The sequence below is a fragment of the Enhydra lutris genome, unplaced genomic scaffold (genome assembly GCF_002288905.1).
Source record: "Enhydra lutris kenyoni isolate GAN:26980312 unplaced genomic scaffold, ASM228890v2 scaffoldscaffold35, whole genome shotgun sequence".
Lineage (NCBI taxonomy): Eukaryota > Metazoa > Chordata > Mammalia > Carnivora > Mustelidae > Enhydra > Enhydra lutris.
In genome coordinates, this window is record NW_019154119.1 from 2,953,590 (window position 1) to 2,975,828 (window position 22,239).

At 39.0% G+C, this 22,239-nt stretch overlaps 1 protein-coding gene across 1 annotated transcript in view; it reads left to right on the top strand.

Moving 5' to 3' along the window:
- Positions 1-22,239, top strand: part of LOC111154092 (additional sex combs like 2, transcriptional regulator) — a 144,644-nt gene that overhangs the window by 88,459 nt on the left and 33,946 nt on the right. Inside the window, 2 exon segments of the mRNA XM_022513466.1 lie at positions 2,695-2,803; positions 6,208-6,358. Coding sequence (XP_022369174.1) covers positions 2,695-2,803; positions 6,208-6,358 — 260 coding nt within the window.

A 22,239-nucleotide genomic window follows, 5' to 3' on the forward strand; every position in this document is an offset into this window, starting at 1 on the left:
CTTGTTGTTGTTTTTTTCCCCCTACATAGAGCTTTTTATTTTTATTTAGTCAGTTGGTTTCTCTTTTGTGATTCTTAGGTTTTCTCTCTTATTTAGTAAGGTTTATCCATCTGACAGGTTATATACTATTTTCCTTTTTTTAAAAAAAAAAATTTATTTATTGGAGAGAGAGAGCAGAAGCAGAGGGAGGGGAGAAATAGACTCCCTACAGAGCAGCTTGGGCTCCATCCCAGGACTCTGAGATCATGACCTGAGCAGAAGGCAGACACTTAACTGACTGAGCCATGGAAGCACTCCCTGTTTTCCTTTTAATGCCTTCTACTTCATACTTTCTCCTTTTTTACTTAGGTTTTTTTTCTTTTTAATACATTTGAGATATGTTTTAGGTATTCTGTGAGAATTATTTTCCACAGATGTATAACATGCTATTCCAGCACTACCTAACATAAACTATTTTATTTACGACTCTTTTGGTTGTGTATGATGTAAAACCTCAGCAATACCAAAGGTAGGAATGACTCAAGGCAAGGCTTGATACAGTGACAAAAGTAATATTGCTAAAATTATTGCTGTTTTCCTTGTTTTTTTTTTGCAGTTCAGTGCCTTTTTGGGTGTTGTAGTTTTCCCTGTAATCCTTACCCAACCCTTTCCTTGTCTGTCCTGTTTGTTGTTTACTCCAATCCCAGATATTTTCCTCATGGTCACATATTGAAGGTTTTAGGCATTACTTGCTCTTACTGCTCAGGGGAGGAGAAAGAGTCTCTTTCTGGGGCTTCTCAGCAGAAAAAGTTTCTTTTCTTAAATGCCCAAGAAAATAGCTCCTTAGATTGTTGCCCCAGATTGAGTTTTGTGTCTGGTCCTGAATCTGTCACTGTGGGAGTGGGGAAGAATGGAGCGCACACAGACATGCTGACTGGCCTTTTCAACCAGGAAATGTGCTGTAACAGTTTGGATTTACACCTGTGATGTGCAGGGTATTAATTCAGTCTCAACCCCCTGTATGAAGGTGGGAAAGGGATAATATTTTATGGGAAATTTTAGGTATTGTCTCCAGAAGAGCGTTTGGGTAGATGCTAGGGAGTCACACCACAGGTGACCAGATCATAACTCTTACAGAAAGGTTCAGAATTGTCCAAAGGTACAGAGTTTGCACCTTTTACATTTATTATGGTCTGTTTCTGTATTTTGTTTTGTTCTGGCAACAGTCTAGTGTTCATTTGCCTATTTATCCTGTCCTAGAAACATGTTGCTTCAATAATAGTAGAGGACATTTTAATATCTTAAGGCTCCCATCATTTTTTCCCCAGAAATTTCTTAAATATTTATTTGATACAAACTTTGGGATTCTGGCTAGAATGGCACTTTGTGTATTTTTAAGATGGAAATTCCAAATTATATAAAAATAACTGTGAGAATCAATCTGGAGACACTCAGTACTTCCTTAACAAAAAATTCTTCGAAAAATCTTCCTGGTTGCCCTGTGTCTTCTTTATATAGTTTTTGACCCTCAACACTCTCACAAGTACCAGGGGACAATGGACCCATGGTCCTGCTCTCCCCACAGAGAACGCCTATCTTTAAGTAGACCCAAGATACCTAGCAGCATCTCCTCGTAGGCTTATTTGAGATACTGAGTGGTACCAGCAGAGAACTGAGAGGAAGAGCAGCTCGAAACGTGCACGTAAGCTGCCTTATCCCTCAGGGATTAGGAGGGATTTTTTTTTTTTTTTTTTTAATTAAGGATGCCACACATCTTCTGTTATTTTGCTATTTGTCATGTTAGATAAGTACAAAAAGATAGGAAATGTAATGTGATAACAGAAAGGAAAATAATATGTTTATGTTTTTTACAGATAATTTATTACAGGCCTAAAATTCTAGAAATATGGTAAATGTGTATTGGAATTAGTAAACATTTAACCACGGTGCTAGATGGATGATAAATATTCCAGAACTTACCACTTACCTCTTTAAGTGAAACCGTGATAGGTCTAAATACAAGAGACCATTGCATTATATGTGTGTGTGTACGTGTGTGTATGCATGGCATTACTATGTTGTACAGTTGAAACTAATATATGTTAGTTACATCAATAAAAAAATTTAAAATATAAGAGACAATAGAAATGTGTTCATTTCACACCTCAGATTCAGTCTGTTGCAGCAGTGTGCAAGAAAATGTATGTGTGTGTATGTATATATATTTTAATTTTTTTACCTTTTTAGGGAGACCCAATATTGTTTATTGGAATCTGTAGATGTGTTCTTTCCTCCCTGTGTTTTACTTCTGGACCTGTAAAGTTTGTGTTAAATGAAGGGGAATATTTGTTTTGTTTCCTGTAATTTCAGCTTTACTGAAGTATAATTGACAAAATCATAAGTGAAATACAATATTTACAAAATATATTTGTAAGATTTCTCTGAGGTCCATGTTTTGTTACATGTTAAATACTGGATCAGGATTAAGAAAAAGAATTTTTTTTCCTTTAGATACATGGGGATGAATTTTACATCAGTTTTCTCCATGGCAGCCTCTCTATAGATGGATAGACTTTTTATAGTTTATAACATGTGTTTCTGTCAAATGATGTTGATCAGTTAATTTTATCTTAGTCAGTGTAACGTACGTTATTCTGAGACAGAAACTAACCATTGTGTTCCTCTCGTTCTTTCTTTTCTTTTTTTTTTTTGCAGTGGGACTTCCCCTCTTGCATGCCTGAATGCAATGCTGCATACAAACTCCCGAGGTGAAGAAGGCATCTTCTATAAGGTTCCAGGTAGAATGGGAGTATATACTTTAAAGGTAAATATTTCTGTTAGGGCATCATTTATAAGGTAAAAAAAGGAAGTGACTACATCTAAATGATACTTGCATCATAGAGACACAACTCTGTTCTTGAAGAGCTTTTTTTCGGGAAGAGGTAATATGTGTAACTCTGTATCCTGTGCACTTTTATACTAATCTGTGGGCATCTGTAGGGAGACCAGAGAACTAACTATATTTTTGTTCTGTATGATAATGCTATCTTGAAAGGATGAAGTGAAAATGACTTCTTCCAGTGCCCTTTTAAAAGACCTCATAGCATTTGAGTAGTGAGTGTTACCTTGGAGCAGATAGAGCCTTGATGCTTTCTATTACTTTGTTATTTAATTCTCCATTACAAATCAGAGCTGCAATTCTTTTTTTGTAATGGAGAACGCCCAAGTTCAGAAGATCTGATTTTCTTACTTTGTGTTTGCCGGATAGTGTAAAAACTGGAATGTGGACCCAGATCTGCCTGAATTCCTGAGCTCCTGTTTTTACCATAACAGTCTTGCTGATTTCTAATTCTGGCGCTGAGAAGACATCTTGACTTACCAGTGTCCCTTCAGTCACAAACAGGAAAACCAACTCAAATGAGCTTGATTAAAACAGAGAGTTTATTAGTTCATGTAACTATAGATTCTAAGAACACTCAGTCCGGATCCAGGAGCTCAAATGATGTCATCAGGGATTGATCTCTCTGCTTTCTTTTGGTTTTATTCTTGGCAGGTTCTCTCCTATCATACATGGCTTCATTGTTAACCCCCACTCTGCAGGCTGTAAGTCTGAAGAGAAAAGAGCCTCAGGAGCTGAAGTGGGACCCCTTGAGTTAGTTCTGATTTGACTTAATTGGTTTGGCTTGGCCCACGTGTCTCTGCCTGAATAATCACTGTTGCCAAATGCACTGAGTCTTCTGATTGGCGATTTGTAGGTTCATGGTCACTCTGCTGTCAGGTGGAGGGGAAGCCCTCTGCCAAATGAATTCAGGAAAGGGATTGTTTGCCAAAGGAATTAACAGCAGGAGGAGAATTAATACTTGGCAGGCACTGACTATTATCCATGTGTACGTGGGACTCTCTCCCCTCTTTTTAGCTTTGAGCTGTAGTCATCACTATGCTCAGTGGTTGTGAATAGCCCACTAACATTAGAAAGTCTAATTTGCCTATAGTACCTCCTTCTTATACACTTTGTTAAACTTCCTGTGATACAAGGCTCTACTCCTGCAGGGAGCTTTTTGTGTTGCTTTTAAGGTTTAGCTGTTCTAGACCTTCTGTATTGTTAATAACATTAATTAAATGTCTCTTCTGTGCTGAACACTGTAGAGACTGTAAAGAAGAATAAACTGTGGTCCCTTATCTCTTGAGGCTCATATAATGACTGAAGTAATTGCACACTGACAGAGGTACTGTGATACAAAGTACTGTATTATAAGGCATCATCATAGTGTAGAGAAACAAAGATGCATTTTGAATAAGAGGCTATAGAAAGCTTTTGTTTTTGTTTTAACTTTTAAGATTTGCATTGAATGTTGGCTGATAAGTAATGGGGGGAAGGACCTTCCAGGATAAGGAACTAGTGGAAGCAGAGGCACACACAGAAGGATTCAGAATGGATTTGAAACCAGAGTAGATAGAAGTGTTTACCGTCCTCTGTGTATGGGCCAGTGTGGTAAGGGTTTGGGGGCGGGGTAAACATTAGGTGAAGATCACATTTTGGAGGCTTTTTGAAAACCTGACTTAGCAGTTTGTGAGAGAGAGAAGGAGAGCTGAGGAGATGGCAGAGGTTTTTCAGAATAGTATGATCAAATCTGTGTTAGGAAGATAATTCAAATCAGATAGATTTAAGGGTAAAATGGATTGTTTGCAAGAGATAATTGGCCTGAACTATGAGATCAGTAAAAGAGAGGCAAGGGACATTAGAGAAATAATAAAATGGATACTGTGGAGTGGGGAAAAGGAGGGGTGAAATGTTTCTGAGATTTGCGGCACACGCGGTTGACCAGTTGATCCTGGATGGGTTACGAGTCTAAGCTTAAGAAATTATATTTGTACTTAAAATACTTACCGAGCCTACAGGCCAGGAGGTCTGACTGGCAACTAACTCTGTAAGAGCTCTTCCACATTTTGAAGGAAAGGATAGCAAAATATGGGGTGGGTGTTTTAAGAAAGTATATAAGAAATGTCTTAGAAATGGCACAAGGATATAAATATAATTGGGAAGGAGCAGTTCCTTTCTAGATCAGAGGTTATTATCTTGGCTATAATGTTGTGAGTCAGTTTTAGGAAGGAGGGTCACACGGTCAGAATTATTTTTTATCTGATTATAAAATGTGGGAAAATAAAAAAATATATTGAGAGGAAAAAAGAACTAGCCATAGTTTCTTAACTTAGAAATTCACTAATATGTTTACCTGTGTATATTTTTATATACTACATGTATACATAGTAGCTCGTATTTATTACGTGCCAGGCACTATCCTAAGCATTTTACATTTAACTCGTTTAATTTCAGAATGATCTCATAAGGTAGGTATTATTATTTCCATGGTTTAGACAGGGAAACTGAGGCATAAGAGGTTAAGATTTTGACCAGACTGCATAATTAGGAGACGATAAAGCCAGAATTCAACTCCAGAAAAATCTTAATTTTCTAGTTCTTGATCTTGCACCTGTCCTATTATATCTCTTATATACTCTGCTGACACAGGTGTCTTTTCGGGTTAGCATTGTCACTATTCGGTGTAGAAACCAAAGATTCCTGTGAGTTTTTAAAAAATTTATTCCTTTTGGGGTGTCCGGCTGGCTCATTCGGTAGAGCCTGCAATTCTTAATCCCGGGGTTGTAAGTGTGAGGCCCACATGAAGAGTTTATTTAAAAATAGAAGAAAATAACTGGAATTATTCCTTTTGTATTTGACTCTTGCTGCTTACTAACCAATATTTAGAAATCAATGAGATTCAAATAATGTACTGTTTCTTCCTGTCCAGAGTCAACTGAACTCACAATACTTAACAAACACATACAAATATGTACACAAACAAGCACATATCCTCGGATAATGAGTATATCTACCTTTCACAAAATTATTATTGTAGTTTTTTTATTCTGAACATCTCATTTACTTGGACTTCCATAGACGTTTGTTCTAATTTAAGCCTCTGTGTTGTGCTTTCATGTGATTGTCATGTATAATTTTTATCTTTGGATGTAGATGGAAACATGAGCTAATTTGATCCACAGAAGGGAGATGACAGGAATTGAGAAAATATTGCTGGTTCTGCTACTGAACCCTATAATACTCAAAATTAATCAGCACAGTTAAGTTACAACAGTGCATATCAGAAATTTAATTCCTATTTGCTGAAATGGTAATGATTAATCCTAATTGGATGCCTGCATTTTCAGAAAGACGTGCCCGATGGGGTGAAAGAGCTATCAGAAGGTTCAGAAGAAAGCAGTGATGGTCAGTCAGATTCCCAGAGTTCTGAGAACAGCAGCAGCAGCAGTGATGGTGGCAGCAACAAGGAGGGAAAAAAGAGCAGGTGGAAAAGGAAAGGTAAATCCACCTGATCTCTCAATAAAGTCTTGAATGCTATAGGACACATGCCCTTGTTAGTAGCTCCTCTGTATTCAGACCCTGGGACAGTCCGTCTCTTTCCTTTCCCTTGAGATTGGTACCGTCCAGTAGAATTTCTTGCGATGATGGAAATATCCTGTGTCTGTGATGTCCAACCCAACGCAGCCAGTGGCTCATTATGTCTGTGAGCACTTGAAATATGGCAGTTTGACTGAGGGACTGAATTTGTTCTTCTTTTTAAATTTTCATTTGAATAGTCACGCGTGGCTAGTGGCTATCAATTGGACAGCACAGCTCTCTAGGTTTTACCTGGATGAATATTCAGCTCTTGGTCATCCATAGCCTTTTTGAAGGATGCTCTTATTTGCCTCTTTAATCCTCTCTTCTAAAATTTGAGCACTTACTGCTCTAACAGTCCTCTACTTACCAGGGAAAGAACGCTTTTCATTTCTACTAGCAAGGACTAAATTTAGTCTGTTCTTTGCTCTCCCCTGCTTGGTGTCTGCTTCATAGCTTACCCAAAAAAAACATTTTTTAGGGAGTAATGTCTGTTGCTGCAGCTTCCCTGGGATGGAATTTCCACTTAGGGATACATTTTATTATCTATTCTTGGTAATTATCTGTAGCTTCTTAGCAGAGCCTTCTTGAAGAGGGCACATTGTTTTTACCTCAATATTTATAAACTTAGCCGTACACGGATGGCAGATTTAAGCCAGCTCATGATGGTTCCTTTGCAAGGACTGATATAGTGATATTCTAGAACAAAATGACATCCAAGAATTTCCCTAGCTTGGATATCCCCTTCGGTTTGTGTTACAGGTGAGCAGTCTTTGGATCTAGAACCTGGAGTTACATTTGTGGGAATACTTGATTCATTAATTTTTTTTTTAATATTTTATTTATTCATTTGACAGACAGAGATTACAAGTAGACAGAGAGGCAGACAGAGAGAGAGAGGGAGGGGGAAGCAGGCTCTCCGCTGAGCAGAGAGCCCGATGGCGGGGCTCAATCCCAGAACGCCGAGATCATGACCCGAGCCGAAGGCAGAGGCTTTAACCCACTGAGCCACCCAGGCGCCCCTTGATTCATTAATTTTAAGTGCCTTTGGAACTATCGATTTGGAACTGCCTCAGAAAAAAAGTCTGATTCATTTCTATCCCTGCATTCATATGTGTGATACTCCTGGAGAGAACTGAGATAATTGGTGGCATCATTTGTGTTCTCTGGTAAAGCTACCACACATACAATTCGGGCACGTTTTGTAATAAGAGGATTTTAGCTGGAAGATCACGATCACTTGGAGAGTAACCCAGATCTCAGATGTTAGGAACAAATAGGATAAAGTCAAGATAAAGCTAGCTCGTATGACCAGTATTCTTGAGATAGAGATATGTTTTAGATCAGTGGTGAAAGGAGGTATGGTCCAGCGCCTTACATTCCTCAGAGTCCGCTAAGGATCTTTGGGAGGGTGGACCCAAAGTGTTAAGGGCTCTGTCTCTCCTACTTGTACCGAGTTTAAACTTTTTTTTTTTTTTAAGATTTCTTTTTATTTGTTTTAGAGAGAGTACAAGCAGGAGGGCCAGAGGGATTCCCAAGCAGACTCCATGCTGGGTGTGGAGGCAGTCTCGCAGGGCTTGATCTCATAACCTTGAGATCACGACCTGAGCCAAACCAAGAGTCAGACACTTAACCAACTACAGCACCCAGGCGCCCCACCTAGTTTAAATTTTGGAAGTTGGTGATTTAAGATTAGGAACCAAGCCAAATCATCAAGCAGGAGAAACAGTAAGATTCATAATTTCTGGATGTGTCCAAAGACAGGAAAATCAATAACTAAGTGGGCCAGACTAGAGATTTTGGGAACAGAATCATGGTCTCAAAGGTCATTCCTTTTTACCTTTTTGTTTTTTTAAAGATTTTATTTATTTATTTGACAGACAGAAATCACAAGTAGGCAGAGAGGCAGGCAAAGAGAGAGGGGGAAGTAGGCTTCCCACTGAACAGAGAGCCTGATGCGGGGCTCGATCCCAGGACCCTGGGATCATGACCTGAGCCGAAGGCAGAAGCTTTAACCCACTGAGCCACTCAGGTGCCCCGTCCTTTCCACTTTCAGTAGCCACATATGCTGCAGTAGCTGTTCTGAGTAGTGGCTGTAACATATTTGTTATAGGTGATGTCTAAGAAATTAAGGTGTATGTATTGTGATATAGGAAGATCTAAGAAATAACAACAGAGTCCCATTGTCAGTAGGTTAATAGATTTAAATAGCATAACCTTGCACTATATTTGGCATTGTAACAGAAGATATTTAATAGCAAAATGATAGCAAATTCAGAATTGTGGTCCAGATAAAATGTTACTGAACTGCATTGTTATTTATTCTTCTTCTAGAAATGATCATATTATTGAATATTTATCTTCAGTTTACATTAAGATGAGATGTTCTGTAAAGCTCTTTTCTGATTATAGGTAGTCTGTTAAACTGAGAGTAGAATGGGCTATAGATGGTGTTTGGAAGATGAAGGTAAGAGGTGCACATGTCATATGGAATTCATGTTTACTCTTTGCTGAGCGACCAACAATGAAGAATGATTCCGTTTCTCATAGGATGTGCTTTTCTCATTCACGGGTCATACCCACGGCATATGGCATGGATGTGTGAATTTTTAGGTACATATTATATAATCTGTGAATGTTCATGGCCTCCAGTGCAGGTTAACGCGCAAAGGTTGTAGTTAGCGGTGTTAGCAGCAGTATGCAACAGAGCAGTTCTAAATCAGTTGCATTTATTAATAAAGGTAGAGCAAAGTAATTGTGCCTATTCCTTTGTCTTATATAGGGTTTTAACTCTCAATCTGACATCACTTTATTTCAAATGCATTGTAAGACAGGAAGAACATTGAGATAGTATCAAAACCCACTTCCTTTTATGTACAAAAATAAAGAGCTCTGACAGCAAAACTGATACTTCTCGTTGAAAATCGATAGAAACTGGCTTGATAATAGGTATACCTTTCAGCCAAATAGGAACAGAGAACAGAACTTTGAAATTCAGTCCAATATTAAAAGTAGTTTATTGATTTCCATGTAAAGTGGAAGAACTTAGAAGTTCATAGTTTTGGTTCCTAATTGTCAGACAGGAAACAATGTTCAGAGAAGAGCTTTATGGAATTCCAAGCCAAGGTAAGGTGGACTAAATCCAGGAAAAAAAAAAAAAAGATTAAAATCAACTTTTTCTGTTGCTTTTTTGGTAGAATCTTAGCTAAGCAGAGTCTCTGCCTTTTCCCCAAAATAAAATATAAATACTGCTGCATGAAGCAATGATAGAAGTATTATTTTTATCTTCTGGTAGAGAAAGTTTATTCAATTTTGTCCTGCTTTTAAAGTGTCTTAAGATACAAGTTAATTATATAAAATACATCTTTTTACTTATAAGGAATTAATCTTTCCAGGGGCATAATCTAATGTTAATTTAATTGCTTGTTCAAAGCTACTTTAAATTAGGAATTTGATAAATACTGTGTTTGGAGTTATTTCCCATACCAAAGACCTGCCTGCCCTGTAATATCATTTCTATATGTAAGTTTACTGAATGGGGATGATTATGCACAGAAATGTCTCCTTTACTCAGGAGAAAAACCCCTTGGGCAAAGTTAACTTATGTGGAGAGCGATCTTTGAGAGAGATCTTCTTTTTTTATGCCTTGTGGTTAGTAGCTGAGTAAGAGGTTTGAGCTCCATCATGTATTAAACATGGTTCTTAAATCTTTTTTTTTTTTTTTTTTTAAAGATTTTATTTATTTATTTGTCAGAGAGAGAGGAGCGAGAGTGAGCACAGGCAGTCAGAGTGGTAGGTAGAGGCAGAGGGAGAGGAAGAAGCAGGCTCCCTGCCAAGCAAGGAGCCCAATGTGGGACTCGATCCCAGGACGCTGGGATCATGACCTGAGCTGAGGGCAGTTGCTTAACCAACTGAGCCACCCAGGCGTCCCTAAACATGGTTCTATTAGGACTTGGATAGGTAGGATACCCAGAAGCAAGGAAAGGTACCCAGGTGTGGCCTCTTCATCTTTGATCAGGGTATTGTTTGAATGTTAATCAGTAGCTGCAGCCTGCCGAGTTTGAGGTAGACTCTACTTGGTGTGGGAAGAAGGTACTTAAAACCGAAACAGTCTGTTAACTTCTGGAAATGAAATTCCTCAAAAGACAGACTATGGTGAAAGTAAAAACTTTCCTTAGGAGAAGGATTATGGTTTAGAAAGATTAAAACAGTTTTGGAAACTTTAGTTGTTAATCAGTCTTTCAGCTATTAATCCTTCAACTATAGAAAAGTGAGCTTCAGTTTTGTTGTTACTGCTTCATTATTTCTGATAGTATTTCTAATACTTGAGAGGGGCCCCTTAGATGTCTTCAGGAAGAAATAAAATAGTGATTATTCACTAAAGTCTTTAATTCAAAGGCATCTAATATGGATAGTCTATATCCTTTTGACCTTGTTCAGTATATTATCTGTTGAAATAGAAAATGCTCAGTGCTGTAATATATCTGAAAAGTAATATCTTCTGAATGTATACTCAGTGGGTAGTAGTTATTATCCAGCAACCTGAAACTGCCTCAGTCAACTATGTAAAACTGGCTTTAAGTGCCTCAGGTTCTAGGGGCGCCAGGGTGGCTCAGTTTGTTAAGCGTCCAGCTCTTGATTTTGGTTCAGGTCTTGATCTTAGAGTCGTGAGTTCAAGCCTCAAGTTCTAAAATTTGTTTTAAATAATTTAAATAATAATAATATTTAAATAATAATAATTTTCTGAAAATAAGAAAATAAGCTTAAAAACACTTCTCTGCTAGGTTGCTGGGGTGGGAGTTGATTTTTAAGTCAAATAACGACTGTGGGTCCTTTGATCAGAGTTTGTTAATATTTTTTAAAAAGTGGCTAATATTTTATGTCTGTGTATTTATATGAAAGCAAGCATTTTTGTTTCTAATCAGATACTAAATATGTTCCTAAATAGGGTTTTTTTTTTAATTAACATATAATGTATTACTTGCTTCAGGGATACAGGTCTGTGAATCATCAGCCTGCCACAATTCACAGCACTCACCATAGCACATACCCCCCTCCCCCCAGGGTCCATCACCCAGACACCCCATCCCTCCGGCCCGCCTCCCCTCCAGCAACCCTCAGTTTGTTTCCTGAGATTGAGAGTGTCTTATGGCTTGTCTCCCTCGCTGGTTTCATCTAGTTTCATTTTCCCATCCCTTCCCCTATGCTCCTCTGTCTTGTTTCTCAAATTCCTCATACGATAGTTGTCTAGTAAAGAGCTTTTAAGCATTGAGCAGTCCACATTGGAGCACCAGTAGATCAGGATATAATCTTGAGAAGTATGATTTAGGCCATTCATTAGATCACTTACAAAATCAAAGAAATATGTCTCTTTAGTCTGCTCACCGCACTCATTCCTTCTCTGGTACGTAGGTACTGTTTGTCAAGTATTTGGGAAATATAAATAAGGTATGGGCCCCGTCCGTATCTAGAGGTACAGAAAAAGCAGCAGACAGTTAGCAAATGGCTTTAATAAGTAACGAGTATTTACGTATCATGTTATGGCAACACTAGAGTCGGAAGTTGTTAACTTTACCTGGATTAGTAAGTATTGTGTGAGTTATAGGATATTCTAATATACTTCCTTCCATTGGGAGTATAACCTAAGGAAGACAGGATGTATCATGGAGAGAAAACAGACGTAAAGACAAGAAGGTAGAAAGGAAGCCATATGAAGATAAGTTTGGGTGGAGGGGGAGATTCGTGGAAAGAAGCGGGGATCAGTCTGTTCATCCTTAGTGCTAGTCTCCAGTAGTTACAGGGTATTGCTGTGCATAAAACGATTTCTTAGGAGAATTAAGAAATGTAGTATGTATGGGTCAGAGAATAGCAACACCACTGATTTCAGATTTTCATAGCCACATACCAAGAGGAACAAAAAAAAAATTTAAAGATTTTATTTGACAGAGAGAGAAAGAACGCACAAGCAGAGGGATCGGCAGGCAGAGAAACAGGCAGGGAGCCTGACACAGAACTCGATCGCAGAACCCTGGGATCATGCCCTTTGCCTAAGGCAGATACTTAACCAGCTGAGCCACCCAGGTGCCCCAAGGAACAAAATTTTTGTTTATAGACCTTTTGCTGTTGGTTTCATCCTCTTGTCCATTTAAGATCCGAGTTACACTAGCTTTTCTAAATTTTAATTTCACAATTTATTTTTATTATTTTTTTTCTTTCAAGTTTTCATTTAAATTCCATTTCATTAAATACACTAGCTTGGATTTGCTTTTCTACTGATTATTGTTGATTGTGGTGTCTCTCCCAGTTGGATGGGGGTCCCCAAATGTGGGGCAACAATCAGGTGTTAGCTGGTGGTGCTCGTGGCACTGGCAGTCAAAGAATTCACCTGAGGCAGAACGAAGGAGCTAGAAGTTTATTGAATACACACCACAAAGGGGGCAGCAGGCAAGATAGAAAAAGAGAGACTGTCTGCACAAGGTGGTAGGTGAGGGCTGTTTTTGAAGGGGGAGAGCTAGGACATATGGGGATATATGGCATCTTCCCCTTTTTTGGTAATTGTGCCTGAGTATAACCATTGGTCAGTTAGGGCTTGTGGATATTGGTCAGATTAGGGTCCACTGGGGACCATTCTGTATTAAGCCAGGGGGCCGGGAGGAGGGGGCCCTATTGCCTGGTTCTACATTCCATTGCTCAAGCCTGTTGCCTAAAAGCAGCCTCTACATTTATGTTAGTTCAGTTTATTTCTAATCACTGTTAAAAGAGTTCATTTCCATTTCACTCTTGAAAAAATCATTTGTTCTGTGGATTTCCTTGATACAGGATGAGATTAACTGGTGACATTAATTGGTGTTATTTGGAGTAAAAACAAACTGATAGTATAGAAGCGTGAGGGATGATTTTTCTCCAAGTGCCACTGTGTAAGATAGGATTATGAACAGTGTTTCAGTCCTTGTGGGCCAGCACACTGGTATCCTAGCACTAACCAGTGATCTGTGAAACCCAGGAAACATTGGAATAGAGGGAAAGCAAAAATCATGATTTCCCACTGCTTTGTGTTGATTTCAGAGCTAAAGAAATATAATGTATCTTGCGCTGAAATTGAATTTACACTGAAATTAACCTGCAGCACACATACTGTCAAGAAATAAATGTAATTTGTTTTTTTTTGTTTGTTTGTTTTTATTTGACACAGAGAGAGAGATCACAAGTAGGCAGAGAGGCAGGCAGAGAGAGGAGGAAGCAGGCTCACTGCCGAACAGAGAGCCCGATGCGGGGCTCGATCCCAGGACCCTGAGATCATGACCCGAGCTTAAGGCAGAGGCTCAATCCACTGAGCCACCCAGGTGCCCCTGTAATTTGTTTTTTTTTTAAAGATTATAAATAGGGGCTTGATGAAGTTAAAATGCAGCATTAATGTTCATTTTTCAAACAATGTCCTATTTTTAATATCTATCCTTTTTTTAAAATGTAGCTCTAGTAGATCTTAGTTCCTTATTTTGTAACTCTGTGTAACTCTGTAACTCTCTGTAACTCTCCATGCCCTTCCCACACCCTACCCTGCATCCTTCCCTCCCCGGCTCTCTGGTTTATTCCCAGACTTTTCATCACAAAGGATTCTTCTCTTCCCTCCTCTGTCTATTATGGACTGACACTTAAGTAAAATATAGTAGAAATGGCCCAACGGTGTCAAATTTCTATGAAAGTACCTAAATGTTTGTTCTCACTTTTTGTATTTACTGTATAACAGACCAGTCTTTGGACTACATTTGAATAGTAATAGTCTCGCTGGACCAAATTTAAACAGCAGTGGTTTTAAATGATTTGTCAGTCTTATAAACTATTGGGAATGCTGTTTTCCTTTAACAGGGAAGGAGGAAAAATCTTGTATTTCTCCTTTAAAGGAAGAAAAAACATAAAATGCTCTTGCCCCCCCTTCTTTGAATTGAGAGTGGAAAATAACTCCACCTTCCTGAGCAAATAATGAACTATAATGATTGTTTACTAGCACTGCAGAGGCATTAGGCCAGCTCTCAGTCACTGCTCATCCTTCCTCAGAAGTAGCTACTGTTGTGGCCTCTGTCAGTATAGATTAGTTTTGCCTATTTAATATTTTTTATTAAATTATATTCAGAGGGGCGCCTGGGTGGCTCAGTGAGTGAAGCCAATGCCTTCGGCTCAGGTAATGATCTCGGGGTCCTGGGATCGAGCCTCGCGTTGGACTCTCTGCTCAGCAGGGAGCCTGCTTACCCCTCTCTCTGCCGGCCTCTCTGCCTACTTGTGATTTCTCTCTTTGTCCAATAAATAAATAAAATCTTTAAATAAATAAATAATATTCAGAAAAATGCACTTTATAAAGCTTGCTGGATTTTCACAAATGGGACAGCACTGTGAACCAGCGTTCAGATCTAAGAACAAAACATTGTCAGTGCTCCAGTAGTCCTCTCTGTGCTCCCTTCTGGTAATAACTGTTGCCCCAAGTGACCACTGTAATAATTTCTGATAGTGTAGATAAGACATGTCTGGGACAAGAACCAGAAGCTGTTCTTGAACTTAAATCATGCCTTTGGCGGGGGGGGGGGGGGGGGGGGCGCGGGGATTGTTTTTTTTTTTTTCCCTCTTTTTTTTTTTTTAGTCAATAATATTTTTTTTTTTTTTTTTTTTTTTTTTAATTTGACAGACAAGGATCACAAGTAGGCAGAGAGGCAGGCAGAGAGAGAGAGGAGGAAGCAGGCTCCCTGCTGAGCAGAGAGCCCGATGCGGGCCTCGATCCCAGGACCCTGGGATCATGACCTGAGCCGAAGGCAGAGGCTTTAACCCACTGAGCCACCCAGGCGCCCTAGTCTTCAGATTCTTAAAACTGTGTAGTATTCTGTTTTATTAACTGTTTCCCCCAGGAGCTCTACTTACCTATTCTACCACTGGTAAACATCAGGTTATTTTTAGTTTTTGCCTATTCTATTGTGAATGCTTTTGTATCTCTTCCTTTTGTGTGCTCATTTCTTCTGGGTATGTACTTGGGAGCAGAATTAACTGTATTGTGTACTGCCCATTCTTCAGAGCGGTTGCACCAATTTATACTCCCACCAATGTGTGGGAGTATACATGCTCACTCATTGTCGGTCTTTAAATTTTAGACTTTGGTTAATATGTAATAGTGTACCATGTGGTTTTAAGTTGTATTTTCATTGGAGTCCTCTTCATTATGAATCATTTGAATATCTCTTTATGGGTGCCTTTCCAGTCTTTTCCATTTTTCATGGGTCATCTTTTCCTTAATGATTGTAGTTCTTCATATATTGCCTTATTGAATATATATCTTGTAAGTAACTACTCCCTCTTTATGGCCTGTCTTTTTTACTCTGTAAAAAGTATCTTTTGATGAATATAATTTCTCAATTTTTAAGATAATCCAGTACATCCTTAAGAAAATTGCCTTTCCCACTGACATGAAAATAGTTTCTTCTGGGCCATAAAACATGCCTTAACAAATTTAAAGGAATGGAAATTATCTAATGTTTGCTCTCAGGTCACAGTTAAACTAGAAATTAGTAAAAGAAAGATAACTGGAGGGCTCCTGGGTATCTTAGTTGGTTGTGTCTGCCTTCGGCTTGGGTTGTGCTCCTGGGGTTCTGGGATGGAGCCCCACGTCAGGCTCCCTGCTCAGCGTGGCGTCTGCTGCCCGGTCCCTGGTTTGTGTGTGTGCATGCTCTCCCCCTTAATAAATAAATAAAACCTTTAAAGAAAGATAACTGGAAAATAGCAAAATACATCAACACATTCTGAATAAAAACAAGGGTCAAAGAAGTCATCTTGAGAAATTTTTAAATATTTTGAACTGAATGAAAATGAAAACAACGTATCAAAATTTGTGGTATGCAGTGAAGAAAGCACTGATTTGCCTTTTTTAAAAAAGGGAAAAGACCTACATACACAAATTCAGGTTGAAGTAAACCCAAAACAAGAAAAACTTTTTCACAGTACTTTAAGAACTTAGATGAAATAGGATGATTTTGTAGGAAAATAGAATGCATAAAAATTGAACCCAGTAGAGATAGAAAATCTAAACAATAAGTTTTCATACAAATAGTGATATAGAAGAGCTCCCCTTCAAATGAACACCATACTTAAATGGTTTTTCAGGGAAATTTAACCATATGTTAAATGGGTCTATTTTTCATACCATACTCTAGAATAAATTCCCAAAAAATGAGGGATATAATGTAAAACATGAAACGAAGTACTTAGGGAACACATGTGTGCATTCTTTTTAAATCCTGAGAATAATGAAACTTTAAACTGTTTCTGGAAGCATGTGATTTTATGCCCTGACTCAGCAAACCCACTTCTCAGAATCAATCCACAGACACACCATCAACAATACAAAGTAACGCTTAAACTAATGCTTCTCAAACTTGAGCATGCATCAGAATTATGTGGAGCTTTTTTTTTTTTTTTTAATTTTATTTATGTATTTGACAGAGAGAGACCTCAAAAGAGGGAACACAAGCAGGGGGAATGGCAAAGGGAGGAGGCTTCTTGCTGAGTTGGGAGCCTGGTGAACCAAAGGCAGACACTTAAGGACTGAACCACCCAGGTGCCCCCACGGAGCTTATTTTGACACAGATTCCTGGGCCCTACCTTCAGAGTTTCTGATTCGGTGGACCTGGCCTGGGATCTAGTAATTTCATTTCCAACAGATTTTTAATTTTTAAAGATTTTATTTATTTGAGAGGGAGAAGTGAGTACAGGGAGAGCAGGAGAGGGAGGAGCAGGCTCTCTGCTGAGCAAGGAGTCCAACGTGAGGCTCTATCCCACATCCCTGGGATCATGGGCATATGCTTAACTGAGCCACCCAGGTGCCCCTCCAACAGATTTTTTTTTTTTTTTAAGATTTTATTTATTTATTTGACAGATCACAAGTAGGCAGAGAGGCAGGCAGAGAAAGAGGGAAGCAGGCTCCCCACGGAGCGGAGAGCCGGACGCGGGGCTCGATCCCAAGACCCTGGGATCACGACCTAAGCCGAAGGCAGAGGCATCAACCCACTGAGCCACCCAGGTGCCCCCAACAGATTTTTTAATACTGATTGTGTTTTTCCTAGTGTAACACCTTAAGAGCCACTGGTTAAGACTGTAGTAATAAGAGCAAAAGTCCAGAAAGAGCCAATATACTCATCATTCTGGTGAAGAAATTATAGTACATCTGCACAGTGGAATTCTGTGTACCTATGAAAAGGAATGTGGAAGATCTCTATATTCTGTTCCAGAATGTTCCCAAGGATATATTGAATATATTAAGTTTTTAAAAAATCAATATTCTGGACAGCTTATGATACTTGATTCTTTGCTTAAATGAGTTAAAGTATTAAAATATCTATACTGTTTTCATCAAAACAAAAACACTAGTTAAAAAACAATGGAAGGGGGGGGCACCTGGGTGGCTCAGTGGGTTAAAGCCTCTACCTTCAGCTCGGGTCATGATCTCAGGGTCCTGGAATGGAGCCCCATATCAGGCTCTCTGCTCAGCAGGGAGCCTGCTTCCCCCCCTCTCTCTCTGCCTACTTGTGATCTCTCTCTCAAATTAATAAATAAATAAAATCTTTTAAAAATACTTTTTAAGGGGCATCTGGGTGGCTCAGTGGTTAAGCCTCTGCCTTCGGCTCAGGTCATGATCTCAGGGTCCTGGGATCGAGTCCCGCATCAGGCTCTCTGCTCTGCAGGGAGCCTGCTTCCTCCTCTCTCTCTCTCTGCTTGCCTCTCTGCCCACTTGTGATCTCTCTCTGTCAAATAAATAAAATCTTAAAAAAAAATACTTTTTAAAAAGGAGTGGAAGGGTATAGATTAATATAAATGACCTCCTAAATGGGGGGAGAATAAAGAGGTATATACAGGGGAGGGAGCTAGACTTACATGGAAGCAAGTTGTTTTATCGCTTTACATCATTAAAATAAGTTTTTAAAATGTACTTTCTAGAAATATGAAACAAAACAAGCTCAAGAATATGTCAAATTTGTGGCATAATGACATAAGTATGTTGCTTGGAATATATTTTAGTTACAGGAGGCCAAACACCAATAAATCTTAAACTTCATTCAGCTGTCTTATTTTCAGTAATAGGTATGGTTTCTTTGAAATTAGATCTATAGTAGAAAACAAGTTAATAATTACAGTAATGTTATCAGGAACCAGGATTATCAAGGAAAAAGAGAAGTGATAGAATAATAGAATCAGAAAAGTTAGGTGCCAGTCCTATGATCTTAAATTTAGTTTGGTATCCATCCATGAATTTATTTTTCTCTTTCTAAAAGAAAGGCCTTTCTTGTTCCAGCCATTGAAAGGTCCTAGAACCAGCGGTAACCGCGTAGCAGTGAGCACTCCGTACCATGTACCACGTGGTCTTTTAACAACATTTCCAATTAAAAGACACCAGGGTCTTTGTAGAAGGGGCTGATGATGCAAGGTTGCCTGAGACACTTCTTGTGGCATATAGTGAGGAAGCTGGATACTGCTGAAGCCATGTCTCAGAGGTGGTTTACAACTTGAAGGGTCTCCCGTAAAACCAAAAGGTTATAGTTTGAGTGCCAAATTCGTAATGATTGTTTTTGATTCAAACATTTCAAATACATAAACATCAGTGGGTTGATCATGACACTTCACAATCAGTTTTACATACCATTAGTTTACTGAGACTGCTGTAACAAATTATCACAAGCCAGGTGCCTTAAAACAACAGAAATTTATTTTCTCCCTTTCTGGAGGCCAGAAATCTGAAATCAGGGTGTTAGCCACACTCCCTATGGAGGCTCTAGGGGAGAACTCTGTTTCTTGTATCCCTCAGTTTCTGGTGGTTGCTGACTTCCTTGCCTTGTGGCCGCATCACTGCAGTCTCTGCTTGTCTTCACCTTCTTTTCTGTCTGCCCTCTGTGTCATTGGATTTAGGACACTGAGATAATCCAGGATGATCTCAAGATCCTTAACTTAATTACACCTGCCAAGACTCTTTTTCCAAATAATGTAACATGCACAGATTCTGGGGATTAGGACGTAATTTTTTGGTGGTTACCATTCAGCCCACAACAACTACCCACTAATTTTGAAAATATACTGCGTTTGGGAATGCCTGGGTGGCTTAGTGGGTTAAGCCACTGCCTTCTGCCCAGGTTATGATCTCAGGGTCCTGGGATCGAGTCCTGCATCGGGCTCCTTGCCCGGCAGGGAGCCTGCTTCTCTCTCTGCCTCTGCTTGTCTCTATGCCTGCTTGTATGCTCTCTTCCTCTCCTTCTCTCCGACAAATAAATAAAATCTTAAAAAAAAAAAAAAAAAGAAAAAGAAAATATACTAAGTTTGAATCTTGGCTGTGCACCTGTCTGAGTCCTCTGGTAAACTAATTAAATTTCCTAATATGTAAAATTTAGGTGATATTACAATATACAAAGAATGTATATATTTGAAATTTATGTATGAATATATGTCCTTGGATTGAGCCTTGTGTCAGGCCCCCTGCTCAGTGGAGAGTCTGCTTCTCCCTCTCCTCTGGTACCCCCTGCTTGTGCTTCTTTTTCTTTCTGTCTCAAATCAATAACTAAAGCGTTTTAAAAAATAAATATATATCTTCAAAAATCTTTTCATATTTTTATTTTTGTAGAAAAATGTCAGTAAGGATGCTAAGCCAAATATATCATTTAGTTATTTCTGCGGGTAGAATTGGAAGAGTTTGGATGGGAATAGAAAGGATTTTTACCCATCTTACTTTTTTTTTTTTAAAAGAGCGCCCTTACTTGGGGCGCTTGGGTGGCTCAGTGGGTTAAGCCTCTGCCTTTGGCTCGGGTCATGATCCCAGGGTCCTGGGATCGAGCCCCGCATCGGGCTCTGCATCGGGCTCTCTGATCAGCGGGGAGCCTGTTTCCTTCCTCTTTCTCTGCCTGCCTCTCTGCCTACTTGTGATCTCTGTCAAGTGGATAAATAAAATCTTAAAAAAAAAGAAAAATCGCCTTTACTTGACAGAGAGAGACACAGTGAGAGAGAAAGACAAGCAGCATGAATGGGAGAGGGAGAGCCCTGAGCAGGGAGCAGGGAGCCCTATATGGGACTGGATCTCAGGACCTTGGGGTCATGGCCTTAGCTGAAGGCAGATGCTTGATGACTGAGCCACCCAAGTCTCCCACTTGTACCGTCTTAGAGGGTAGTTCAGTGAAATCCTGTTCAGATGAACCTAGCATGCTGTTAGAGGCATACGAGATAGTTACTTTTGGTTGTTCTTCCTAATAAAATTGTGTTTGAAGACGGTGTCGCCATTGGAAGTAATTACAAGACAAGTTTCTCACCATGTTTTTTAAGCCTTTAATATTTAAAAGTTAGGACAAAGTTTAAGTTTCATAGACATTATGAGACCTGTACTTGGCATTGAGTTAGTTCTGGGAGATGTTCCTTACTGGTGGGTCCTGAAATTTTCATTACTTAGTTCAGCTGGCTTGAGATATGTTTATGGTTCATTTGTTAGAAAGGGCTTTTGCCTTAAGGGGAAACGGTCCAAATAGTTTGCCCAGGTGCTTCCAGATAGCTTTATTGTCTCCTTTTCAGGCTGCAAAGTGCAATTCTTATATACTTTAATAGAATTATTTTGTTTGTTTTCTGTTTATTCTTGGGTAGTATTTGAGGCGGGTTAGGAAGTGTATATTTTCAGATTTCTGCAAACCATTAAAAAGAAGGAACATAGTCATGGGGCGCCTGGGTGGCTCAGTGGGTTAAGCCGCTGCCTTTGGCTCAGGTCATGATCTCAGGGTCCTGGGATCGATCCCCGTATCGGGCTCTCTGCTCAGCAAGGAGCCTGCTTCCTCCTCTATCTCTGCCTGCCTCTCTGCCTGCTTGTGATTTCTGTCTGTCAAATAAATAAAATCTTTAAAAAAAAAAAAAAAAAAAGGAACATAGTCAAATATTAATAGTCTTTATTTTTATTATGTCCCTTTAAGAACATTGGTCAAATCAAAGACAGGCAGTAACAAGTGTTGAGAAGGATTAGAACCCTCGTACATTCCTGTGGAATTGTAAAAATGGTATAGCCATTTTGGAGAACATCTTGACAGTGCCTCAAAAAGTTAAACATAAAGTTGATGTAAGACACCTAGCAGTTCTACTTTAAGATCTGAACCCAGAAGAATTGAAAATATATGTTCAACACAAAATCATGCTAATTAGTGTTCTTCATATCATATTTCAGAATGGCCAAAAGGGGAAACAACCCAAATTGTCCCATCAGCTAATGAATGAACAAAATGCAGCATTTGCATACAATGGTCTATTATTCGATGATAAAAAGGAAGTATTGATCCATGCTTCAATATGGATCAAACTTCAAAACATGCTCAGTGAAAAAAAGCCAGTCACAAAAGAGCTCGTATTGTCTGATTCCATTTATATGAAAGGTCTAGAATAAGCAAATGTATAGGGACATAAAGTAGATTAGTGATTGCATAGCACTAGGGGCATAGTTAGGGAAAAGAGGGGTGATAGCCAACCAGTACAGGATGTTTGTGGGTGGTGAATATTGATTTTGGTGATGGTTGCACAACTTAACCAAAGCCGTTGAAATTTTACACTTTAGGTGAGTTGTATCTTACGTAAATCTTGTATCAGTAAAGCCGTTGTTTTTTTAAAATTGGTCAACATAAGTAGACCAAGGATGTGGTTTCTTTTTGCTGCTCAGTTATCTCAGGAATTATCCATCTTTATTTTTGTATTTTGTACAATATATCACACTGAATTTTTTCTTGATGTTGTCCTTTATGTCAGTTCTTTACCATAGATAA